At 54.4% G+C, this 12331-nt stretch overlaps 1 protein-coding gene across 1 annotated transcript; it reads right to left on the bottom strand.

The window, feature by feature from the left end:
• Window positions 1-98: 98 nt before the first annotated feature.
• SOX21 (SRY-box transcription factor 21) lies at window positions 99-3083 on the bottom strand. The gene has a single exon (XM_075138400.1). It carries the CDS (start codon window positions 2949-2951, stop codon window positions 2106-2108), a length of 846 nt encoding a protein of 281 aa, XP_074994501.1. The 5' UTR covers window positions 2952-3083; the 3' UTR covers window positions 99-2105.
• Between the last annotated feature and the right edge of the window lie 9248 nt (window positions 3084-12331).

Genomic DNA, 12331 nt, shown 5'->3' with positions numbered 1-12331 from the left:
ACGTAAACTCCCTTGCAGAGGTTTGCTGGATTTACATTTGAAAACACCGTTTTCGGACACTAAAAAGAGGAAAGCCGTTTAGAAGCAAAAAAGGTGTTAGGTTTTAGTTAGCAGTCACTGGGAACCCTCGCGAAAAATACTCCAGGAATAAAGCAGAAATATTGCTCAGATAGGTGAACAAATTACACGGGTTTAAGTGGCGACGCTGTTAGGCTAACCAGATAAAGTGGTCAGGCAACTTTCCACTCTGAAAACGTTACTGGAAACCGATGAAATGCTTTGAACGGTCTCAGTGTATTCAGTGAACTCTGTTCTGCTGGCCCATGAATGCCTTTTTTTAAAAAGATAATACGACAACTTGGTGGTGTGGTGGTTTTTTTTTTTTTTATCTTCTTTCCTATTCACGATTAAAAATGTGATAAATCAGGTTTTTGGCTCTGAATAACAATGGCTTGATTTAGATTTCCTAGTAAATCTATTCAAAAGTGAAACAAAGACAGCCTTTAGAGGATACCTTACACCTCACCTGGACCAGGCACGTAAGGGCAATTCAGATAAAAATCTCCTTAGTAATTCAACAAGAAATAGAGGATTTTCTCTTTCCCTGCTTCAGGCTTTATTTAAACTCTTTGTTCAAAAATGAACAGAGTGGTAGTCGGAATCTAATTTACAGATATAGTTTAGACGTCTAACTTTAAATTAGAAGATCACACAAGAAAACCATTTACACGTAAATGTTAAAACCAATACTTAATCTTTTTTTTTTACTTTATATTACATAAAGCCAAAATGAAACTAAATACATGTTAGCCAGCTTCATTCACAAACATTAGTTCAAAATATACACATTACAAAAGTAAACCAAAAAAGAACTCTAAACTGATGAAGGATTTTTTTTTCTCTAAAATCTGTTGGTTTTTTTTTTTAATCGCCATTTGCAATTGAATTGCAGTCGCTCTAAAATAAGCTAAACAGGTAGGGTACTCCAAAACACATGTGAAACACTTCATGTTGGCGGGGGAGACGGATTTTCTTTTAAATGAGAATACTCTTCTGTCAAAGCAAAGCTCTGTTTCAGTTCAGCTAAATAATAAATAGATAATTATCACTCAGACAAAAAAGTCTGATTTAACCTTAGATAATATTGCGATCCCCGAGCGGTCTCGCAATATTTTTATTCCCTTTGAAAGGCATTCCTTTTCTTTTTTTTTTTTTTTTCAGGTTAAAACTGAATCGACCGTGGGCGAAGTAAGTAACAGAGTTTTCAATCCGAGATCTAACGTTTCCACAGAGATATACAAATTTACAGTCTGAGGGTGAGACTTAATTACTGGAGGGAAGGGGGGGGACACACGGGGACCGAGAGTCACGCGTCTTTCCTCTCGTGGAAATCACCACCCGCGCCTGTCAGCGTCCCGTAGCGGCGGAGGGCAGGAACCCACGCGGGACAGGGCGCGGAGGGGGACGGACAGCACCCCACACTGCCGACTCTTCCTTCGCGTGGTTCCAGCTCCTGCTCGCCCACGAGGGGCTACGAACCACGCACACAGCCGCCTTCTCCTTTACCGGGGTCGGGGCCGCACCACGCCGGGCCCTGCCTTGCCCCGGCCTCTCCCCCCGCTCCTCTTTTCGGCGGCGGTGCTGCAGCGGGACGTTTCCGAGTTCAGCACCGCGCGGGGCGTGGGGAGCGGACGGAGGGGAAAGCCCGCGGCCGAAAAGCGAGCAGGGCGGCGAGGAGGAGCCGGCGGAGGGACGGAGCTCCCCGTGTCTGTCTCGAATAAGCACTTTTGGGGGCAGGGCGGGTCGGTTACTTTTTTTTCTTCTTTTTTTTTCTTTTTTTTTCTTTTTTCTCTTCTTTTTCAGCTCGGCTATCTGCAAAGACCGCATGCAACACACACAAGCTCTACGCGGGGCGGCGGGCGGGGACGCGCCCCTCGGCGGGCGACGCGCAACAGGTCGGCGGCGGCTCCGGCGCTCCCCACCGCCGCCTGCCGCGGCCCCCCCGCGGCCCTGGCGGCGGCTCGCCCCCTCCCCGGCCGTAGGTATGCACCGGCACCCATCTAGGCGGGCGCCGGGGCTCTGCGCGGGCATCCTCCGGCCGCGGGTCATAGGGCCGCGGCGTAGGCTGCGGGGTAAGGGTCCAGCTGGGGCTTGCCCATGCCCGGCAGGAGGATGTAGGCCAGCGGCGGCTGCAGCCCCGGGCCGGGCCAGGCGCTGCAGTTGCAGGGGATCATGTAGCCCGGGTTACCGGGCGACGGGTGCGAGTGCGTGTGCCCCCCGGCGGCGGCCGCGGCGGCGGCGGCGGCAGCGGCGGCCCCGTGGAAGGCGCCCGCCCCGCCGGCGCCGGGGTAGCCCAGCGAAGAGGCATAGGGCAGCCCCGAGCCCGAGGAAGAGGAGGAGGAGGAGATTTCGGCCATTTTGGAGCCCAGGTCCAGCAGGGAGTAGGGGCTGCTGGCGGCGGCGGCGGCAGCGGCGGCGGCAGCGGCGGCGGCCGACTGGGGGAAGAAGACGCGGGCGGCGGCGGCGGCAGCGGCGGCCGCCGCCTTCTCGGGGTTGGCCAGCAGCGACTCGGGCACCAGCCCGCCGGCCGCCCCGCCGTGCAGCCCGCCCGCCTTCAGCCCGTGCGGGTGCTCGTGGTCCGCCACGCCGCCCAGCCCGTAGGGCACGGGGAAGGCGAACTTGTCCTTCTTCAGCAGCGTCTTGGGCTTCCGCCGGGGCCGGTACTTGTAGTCGGGGTGCTCCTTCATGTGCATGGCGCGCAGCCGCTTGGCCTCGTCGATGAAGGGCCGCTTCTCCGACTCGGTCAGCAGCTTCCACTCGGCGCCCAGGCGCTTGCTGATCTCCGAGTTGTGCATCTTGGGGTTCTCCTGGGCCATCTTCCGCCGCTGCGCCCGCGACCACACCATGAAGGCGTTCATCGGCCTCTTGACGTGGTCCACCGGCTTGGACATGGTGTCCCCCCGCCGCCCCGGCGAGCCGCCGCCCGCCCCGCGCTGGCGGCCGCCTCCTCCGGGCGCCTCTCCCCCCGCCTCCTCCTCTTCGCCCCCGCCGCGCTCCGCTCCTCCAAAAGCAATCTCGGCGGGTGCCCCGGCGCGGTGGCACCGGCTCCGGCTCCGGCGGGTGCGGGGCGGCGGCCCCCGGCGGCCCCGCTCCGGGCGCGGGTCGCTGCCGAGCGGCGGCGGCGGCGGCGGCGACTCCCCGTCAGGGCGCTGCGGCGGGCGGGACGGGCGGGACGGGCGGCGCTCCCCGCCTGGGCCGCAGAGCCTCTCTCCACGCCGCCGACCTCCGGGCCAGGGCTCTTCCTCGGGGCTCCCCGCGAGCGGCAGCGGCCGGAGTCCAGGCGGGACCGCGGAGAAGTCTCGACGGCGAGGGCGGGAGCCGGCGGCAGGCGAGCGGCGCGGGGCCGGGGGGGTCCTCGCTTCGCTGCGGGCGCGATGCTCCTCGGCGGTCTCCGGTGCGGCGGCGAGCCCCGGAGGGGGCGGCGGTCAGAGCCCGCCCGGAGCCATCGTCGCCCGCGGAGCTCGGGGGGCAGCCCGCCGCGGCGCGGCGCGGTGCGGGGCCGGGCGGGCCGGGGTCCGGGGCGGCTCAGGCGCTGCGGGGAGGCCCCGGGGGCGCGGGCCGCCCCGCTCACAGCCGCCCCGCTCCGGCCGCGGGGGCGCGGCGAGCCGCCCGCTCCTCGCACATACTCGCCGGCCGCCGGTCGCAAGCGGCCGCCGGGCGCCGCGGCCTCCTGGTTCCTGCCGCCGGACAAACTTCGCCAAGTTTCGGGCGGGCTGCGGGGCGCTCCGCCTGCCGCGCGGCTCCCCCTTCTCCGGCAGCCGCCAGGTCTCTCTGGGTTTTCTTGGCCGCCGACTCGGAGGGGCGGCGGGGCGGGCGGGAGCGGCGGGGGGCGGAGGGAGGAGGAGGAGGCGGCGGTGGCGGCGGCGGAGGAGGAGGAGGAGGCGGAGGAGGGGGGGGTCCTAATTAAAATGCGCGGCGGTCCGCGCCCGGCGGGCAGCCGACCCGGTTATAAAGCCCGCGGTGGGGTTTGCAGCCGCCGCACTCGCCCCCTCCTCTCGCCCCGTCGGCGCGGCGGCAGGTAACGCGCGCGCTCTGCATGCCTCCGCGCCGCGCGCCGCCCTATATGTTTGCATGCGGCCTGCCCGCGCCGCGCGCCGCGGGCAGGGCGGGCGGGCAAGGGCGGGGCCGCCGCGGCGGGAGGGCGGGGTCGTCGCTTTCCCCGCCCACCCGTCGCATCCCAGCAGGTCGGGGAGGGGGCGGGGCCGGATGCGGCGCATGCGCGCTGCGCCCTCTCCCGCCCCGTCCGCCGCCGGTGCCCGGCGCTGCCCCCGCGCGCTGCCCGGGACCGTGGGGGTGGGGGTGCGCTCGCCCGGGGCCAGCGGAGTGGTTTTGTGTGCTTTGGGGTTTTCCCTGCGGAGGGCCGGTGCAGCGGTCGGGCCGCCCGGCCAAGGGGCAGAGCCCGTCGCCTCGGAGAGAATCCCCACGCCGCCGGCGCGGGCAGTAGCCTGCATCCCGCGGCGCTCCGAGGAAATCCACGTGTGTTTCCTTGGCCGCTCGGTACGCCGCTTCACACTCCCCACGGCCCGAGCTGTCCGACCGTGCTCCTCACCGGCTGCCTGTCAGTCAGGGTGAACTTGCTCGCCTTGTTTGTGCTTCGGCGGGTCGGTTCTGACTTACCCCTGCGGTATGTGGAAGCGCCGACTCCAGCGAGCCATTAACTCTTTCCCGGGCCGGCAGCAGTCTGGGCTCTGCCCGCGGCAGCTCCGCCGCCCTCCGAGCCGCCCTTCCCGCGGGCAATGCACGAGCGGGGCGGCAGCCGCCCCCCCGGGACCGCCACCGAGCCCCCCGCCGGACTCGTTGCAGGGGCCGAGGGGCGGTGTGGACATCGCCGTGGGGGAGTGTCCGGCCGCCGCAGGGACTTGTTTGCCACGCAGCCCGCCGTCGCCTCGCCCGGGCTCCTCTCCCCCGGAGCCCGCTCCAGCCTCCGGCCAGCCCCGGGCGCCCGGCGGCGGCCTCCCCGCTCCGGCCGCGGCTCCAGCCGCTGGGCTCCGCGCCTTCCTTACCGCCGCAACGCACCTCTGCCCGCACCGCCACCCCAGCCTCCCGCACCTCCTGGGATGTCGGGACGTTTGGAAAGAAACCTAAACTGGCGACCCACCGGCGGGTGCCCTCCGGCCCCCTCCCCGCCTGTGAGCCGGCCCGCTCCCGCGGCTGCCCGTCCCGGCCGGAGTGCGCTGCCAAACGCCGAGCAGCTCCTCTACAAAGCGCACCTTCTCCCGCTTCGTGTTTTACGACCCATTTACTCCTACTTAAACGTAATTCTCTCAATCTCCAAAGCCACCTTGCCGACGTTTGACCTCCTACGAGACATTTAGCCGTGAAAAAAAATGTTCCCATCGGTTGTCAAAAGCGGGGAGATTAAGATATCTACCGGCGCCGGCTGGCGTTTAGGCTTAGCGGGGAAATGGTATTTCTCGAAGGTGGGAGCCCTACCAGGAGGGGCTCAGCCCGGTGCAGGTATCTCTGCCCCGGAGGTCAGATTACCAACCCATCGGCCAGCAATGTCCCGCTCCGAGGTGAGCAGCCCGTGTTTTCAACCGCCTAAAATCCTCTCGTTTGATGAGGGAAGCGATTTCCTCTTTCGCTCGTTCAAATGTAAGGTTATTGTGTTTGACTTCTAAGAGGCGAGGACTAATCCCCTGGCTCTCTCCGCACAGATCAGATTCCGGCGTGATCGACTTCCCCTCGCATCGTGGGTGCCAGCGGGAAAGCGCCCGGACTCATTCAGTTCAGGGGAAGGCGAGAGCGCGGTCTGTGCGTCCCCAGCCGCCGCCGTAAGCAGGGTGAGAACCAGTAACATCTACTAGAGGGTGCTCGGCGGTGGGGGGGAGAAGAAGCAGCAGCGACTCTCTGTTGCCACCACCACGGCAGCCCCGGTTCCCGGAGGCGCCCAGCCCCGCTGCCGCCAACGCCCCCGGGGCGCGGGGAGTAGCGCGGGGAGTGAGGGCTCAGCCCCCGAGTGGGCTCGGCTCCAGCGAGGCTCCTTCTCCGCTCTTCACGCCAGCCACGCTCCTTCCATCCCGTCCCCACTCCCCTTACTTGTACCCTGCACCTCTCTGTGCGAGGGCAAGGCGCGGTGTGGAGGGGACCGCGACGGTCCGGTGTCGCGACAGAGCTACGTGAAGCACTCTGGGGATGTGCTCAAGGCAGGCACATGGGTAAGCCCCCGGCTGGCAGTCCCTGCACAGATGAAGTCCCCCAACCACGAACTTTCTGCCCGTGGGCCAGTCCGTGGGTACCGCCGCGCCAAGGCTGCTGCTGCTGCTCGAACCCGCCGGGCTGCAGCTCTGGATCTGCACGCACGCAAATGGCAAAGCAAGGTGCAGGCAGACCGGGCACCTATTCCACAGAAACTGCGTGGGGAAGGGCTCTAAGCCACGGCCACGGGTGTCGGCACAGGCTCCGGGGACGTTTCTAGGGTGAGCGGTCACCATTTGCCCTGCAGATCTCCGAGGACAGCAGAACCACCAACGCCCAGGTCCCCACAGAGTCGCGTACAGGTGAACTGATCTTAAAAAGAAGCACTTGCATAACTTCCAGCAGAGGAGATGCCTCAACTCATGGATTGCTGTCTTCCAAAAATGTCGCCATTTGCAAACCCATGACTTCATCTGCGCATGTTTCTGATTACGTTCATCCCTCCAAATAGTGAAAATGGTAATAGAATTTACTGGTCATAAATTAATGTACACGAATCTTTCACAGGCTGAGACCCATAACCGGCTCAATAGCGGCTCAAGTATATTTTTCTAGTTGCAAATGAAATAATATGTTCGAAGGTCTCGTTTCCAGAGTGCTTTTCCCCCCCTCACCTCACGCTTGCGGTAACCCCTGGCTACTAAAACACGCACACATGGTTATTGCAGCAATGCCTGTAGTTGAAGGAGGTCTGCCTTTCCCTAGTAATCTGCTTTCAAGAGGTTTGCACAAAGTGATAGAAACTCTTATCAGCTCCCCTTGGAGCAAGGCTGGACCGGGGTTAGGAGCGACCGGAGGGTCCCAGGTCTCCCCCCGGTTTGAGGCAGCCACGGCGGGGGGGAGGGGGCTGTTCTCGCCGCGGGGAGATCCGCAGCCGCGGTGCAGCGCGGAGCGGCTGCCTGCACAGCGCACACACACAGAGAGCCTCTCGGAGAGCCTCCAGATCCCCAAACACAAAAAGTGAAGGCTTTATCGGAGTTTAGTTACTTATCTGGATTTTTGTTAAACCACTACTGTGATCCCCGCGTAGTTGTGCGAGTGTGTTAATTGTTCTGATAATGTGTTGTTATCGATACAATAACAATACAGTCGGGTGTAATGTGATTTACTTGCCTTTGACCTATCAATTCCTGACGCATGCAAAGGGCTCAATCTTTCCCTCTGCTATCGGGGAAAAAAAAAACCAAACCTGAGCAGATGCACTATCACACGGAGGCTAAACAAGAATTTCCAGAATGCAGTGCTGTATTCCACCAAGCGAGATCAAGGTGCTTTTAAAAATATTAAAGAGGGGTTTAGACTATCTTCTCGATACCCGTGTGTTAATTCTGCCGGGTTGCTTACATCTACTGTAAGCAACTACGACCCACTCCAAATACTGTCCGGTTCCTCGTATTCTGACCAAACCGCACCTCATCTCTGGTGCACGCAGTTTAATATTTTTAAAGCCGAGTTTAAAGTGAGTTTCGAGGAAGCAAGCTCCTTCCCTCCTAATTTTTATTTGAGCCTAATAATCAGGTGGCGAGTCGAAGAGATAAAAAGTAGGCGAAGAATAGTGGTTAGCCCGATAGCGATCTCCGCCTCGCCATGCCTCCCGCCTGGAAAGCTGACTCATGGGCTCAGCAGACCCACCGCTCCCCCGTGTTTGCAGAGCCACGTCGCGTTTTCACGGCTTGCTTTGTGCACTGAAGCGTTTCCACGCACTAACTTCGGGAGCTGACATTTTTTCTTTGTGAAAGGGTATCAGCCACCGATTCCACATCGCTTTCTGCTCTCCGAAGGTGCCGGGCACGCTGGTATCTGAAACACACTTGCAGGGTAACTTTTCTGCTTGTATGGAGTTTGGCAGATTTGCGAGCGCTCCTGAATCTTTTCCCTCTTGCAAAGTCGAGTACACCTGTAGGGAGAGAGGGAGTTTTACCCCGTGAGCTCTTTATTGTGCATAATACGCTAAATTCATTCATTTGCTTTTACAGAGTGCTTCCAAATGCTCGGTATTATTATTTTTCAATAACATTCACTTATTATTAGAGCAGCTGGTAGCCCAAGCTCTAGAGAAGTGCCTGGCAAAGGATTCTATCATAAAACATTGGTTTCTAAGTTTATAGTTTCTAATTTGGCTGTGAAAGTGTGATTCTGGATGGAACTTGGCACTCAAACGCTCAGCTGGAGAGTAAACTTTTTATAATAAAAACATTGGTTTATTGACTTTGCTATTTTAAGTTAAAAGAGAATTAACAAAGTTTTTACTAGTTTGGGAAGCGTAGAGTAGTCCTGTACTTTTTTGAAAATTAAATGTTATGATTTCGGTAAGGGTAGAATATGTTCTGCTTTTTTTGTGATTTAATGTGCTATTATTTTCAAAGCAAGCCCCAATCTTTGTCTCTGTGCTCTAGGACAGCGGAGTTGCTCTTGCAGGAACACCAGACCTGGATCTCACACAACCGTCAGTGGCAGTTCTGAGCAGAGGGTGGTGACAGGGTCCTTACTGCTTTAGCCATAAAGAAAAATGTAAAACGTAGCCTATTCTGATTTGCTAAGAGCATAGATAAAACTTAGCTAACCTGCATGCACTCCATTTGTCATCCAAGCTATTTTCACGTACTTTAATGACTCAATTTTTTGCTGCTTTTTAATCCTGTTAGCCTTGCAGTGGTTATGCAGCCTGGGAAGAGCGATCAGAACAGCAGACAAGGAAGTCTTAGGAAAAAAAAAGAAGGAGTTGGGTGGTTACATGCTAGTCCCTGACTGCTAGATGACTAGTCCCTGTCCGGGGATGTGAAGGTGAGAATCAGTCTCACTGCAGAGGTCCTGGGCAGGCTTGCATGTTTCAGAAAGGGCAGCTAAATGCCTTTCGAGCACAAGGAGCTACTACCTAAAGCTCATCAAGTAATGCAGATGTGTAAGCTTCCCCTCCCTCGTGTAATGAAACCAGAGCTTATATGGATGGAGACTGCTGGCTGTCCAGGGTCCAAGTTTTCCTGTTTGAGCAATTGCCTATAGCTTTTCTTCAAAGGAGCTGAGTGGTGCCCATGGTTCCTTTTTCCGAAGAACTGGACCTTAATGTTGCGATGTCGCTGCCTTGTACGGACTGTATAGTGTGGTTTTATAGTTCACTGGTAGGAAAGGTAAGCCCTGCTTTTGGTGTTTTCCACTAGAGGCTTCCTTATATTCACAAGCTCTTAAAATGTCGCCAGTCCCTGGACAAAAATCAGGAATCCTTAACTGACGTCCCCACATCCTAGGCGACTCTCGCTCGCCTACCTTCTGACCCATTCCTTCACCTTTTCTGTTGTCCAGTGGACAACCAAAGAGTGAGGACTGAGTGCCCTCTAATCTAGTGGGTGGGAGACTGTTCTGCAAAGGGACCCTCACTCTGGAAAGGTAAATTAGATTGGATGTTCCTGGAGTAGATCGTGAAGCTTTTTAACCAGGAGATCTTTTCAGAGGGAGGGAAATCTCTGAAGATTTTTACATTTAAATTCAATTGAAATTTTACACTGACAACAATCATCTTGTTTCACTTCTTAGGGCTGTCCAGCAGGCATAGAGGATTTTTTTCTGGAATAAATACATTTTAATGACTAGTCTAGTTTTGTTTAAGGATGATTCATAACCATAAACCACACAAGGTTGTTTTGCTAGTCATGGGTGCTAGACAGGTCCCAAAAAATCCATGCAATTTCGAAGACAAGGTCTTCGATTTCAGTGGATAAGATTGTGGTTTGGAAACCTTTGGCAGGCACTTCAGGATTGGTAAGTGCACACAAGGAGGCTAACAAGAAGATCAAAGTTAAATGTTTGGGCCATTCCCCTCTGAAGAAAAGCTAAGCATAAGTCTTTGCTGTTTGCCTTCTGATTATAATGACTTTTTAATTGACTACAAACAAATAGGGAATGGAGGCCCGTAATGGAAAGAATTTGTGTCTCTTTCTGGACATAAATTCATGGCCTTTACTTCTTTAGAGACAGTGTCTTTTTTATCTGTTTGTAAGAATGGCCGATTTCTGGGTTCTGTTTGGTTAGAAGGAATCAATATGTCTGTTCTTTAATACCAAGTCACTCAGGAAAGTTCAAAGCTAATGGTCATGAATCAGTTCTAGTGATTAGATGAGTGAAACACAGAGGGTGCCTACACCTACACCCCACACCTACATTAGTACCTGCACCTGCATTTTAGCTCAGATCAACAGTGCCACAGCTTTCCAAGCAAATCGCTTCACTGTGCTCACTCACTATGCTTTGGTTTCCATTGAGGAGCAGTTTCAGATGAGACTAAACTGGAAGATGCTCTTCAACTTGCCCATGGGAGCGTGGTCTGAGAAGAGTCTAGCTCAACCTAGATCAACTAGACCTCGATAGCATAAAATGGATGATATTTAGTGTTCTTGATTCAGACAGCTGACAATTCCACTTTTTGCATCCACTTAGTTTAGGTGCTTCAGGATGAGCTTTTCTGCCCAAGGGTGGAAAAGGCACTTCTGCCTCTGCATGAGCGTTCTGCTGGAAAGGAGTCCCTCCACTTTGTGGGTGCTCTGTGAGTATAGTCACAGGTAGCCAAAAGCCAAGGACCGGAGAGTTCATGGTTGCTTGGCCCCCATCCTTACCACAGCTTTTGGGATTCTGCTAGGCTTTGCATCATCCTCAAAATAGACTGCTCACTGTCCACAGTAGGATATATAACGGCTTCCCTTGGCATGGACATTGAATGGAAACTATTCTCATTTTCTGAAGTCAGTTGAACAGTTAAATCTTACTGTGATAAACATTGGCTAGATTTTTTCTTTTCCTCACTTAAGTGTATAGTTCCAATAATAATAATTGCTGGACAATTTTTTTTTGTCTTAGATTAGATTTTCTCTCTTTTTAAAAAGTTATCTATTATTTTGAATAACTTGTCCTATGAGTGCTTGACAGGTGTGTATAATCATCTCATAATAAGCAAACCGACTAATAATAATAATAATAACTATGAAACACTGAGATCTTTTACTTCTTCAGCATCATAAAGGCTCCTGATGGAGTATTTTATCCGGTACTGGACTTCAGGAAAGATGTGGAGTCATTGGACAGAATGCAGCAAGACCGATCAGAGGTCTGAAAAATGTGATTTACAAGAAAAGATTGAAAGCAGTGTTGTTACTTAATCTGGGAGAGGAGAAGACTTAGGAGACAAACTGGTCTTTAAGGGTATAAACGGGGATGACGATGAGGATATTAAATTGTGTTTGTGACAGGAGGTGAGCTTAAGATGTGAATTCAAGTTAAATGCTGGAAAAACCAAGCTGCAAATAGTGAGGATAGATATGCAGAGCCTCCCCTTGCCTGGGGAGGCTGTGGGAACATTGGGCGATGTTAAGAACAGGTGAGACTAATTTGGCAAGAGTGACAAAGCCCTAGAACAGGAGTTTTCTTCTGCCTGGCTTTGTATGGGTCTATAACATGGGAAGAATCAACTTTAATTTAGTTATTCATGCGATCCTTTTTGCTCTTCAGAGCCCAGGTGTCCTGCTGGGTCACAGCCCGCGTCTTCGCTGTTCCTCTCCCACCCACACCTGTGACCCGCACCACTGCCGCCCCCCTGCCCCATCGCCGAAATGCTCATATATGAGCATGTCTTCCATCGACATGCTGAAGATACTATCTTTTTTTTCTATCTGGTTTAGTTGGCACTGGCCTCCTCTTTCTTCTTAGCACAATTTTATTACTGTCTGTGAGAATTCCTGTTCCTGACGCAGCTTTGCTAATTTTTTTTCCACTTTATCACCTTTCTATTTTGTTTCAACTCTCTTCTGAAAACACGTTTTCTGCATCATTTCTACCTGAGTTTCTCTTCCAACTGCATTCCCTAGATCTATAATTATAATATTTAATTTATAAATTATCATATTATCATTTGTATTAAAATTTCAGTGTAAGTTATTTGAATTGCATTATGCTACACAGCATGAAAAAAGGAAGGGTCATCATTGTTCAACAGCATTGGCAAAAAATTGTCAATGGCGTATAAAATTTATTGAGGGCATCTTTGCCTGTAGAATGCAAGGACATTTGTAACCTTTTATACACATTA

The sequence above is a fragment of the Calonectris borealis genome, chromosome 1 (assembly GCF_964195595.1).
Source record: "Calonectris borealis chromosome 1, bCalBor7.hap1.2, whole genome shotgun sequence".
Classification (NCBI taxonomy): Eukaryota; Metazoa; Chordata; class Aves; order Procellariiformes; family Procellariidae; genus Calonectris; species Calonectris borealis.
This window is presented reverse-complemented; position numbering and strand designations above follow the sequence as displayed.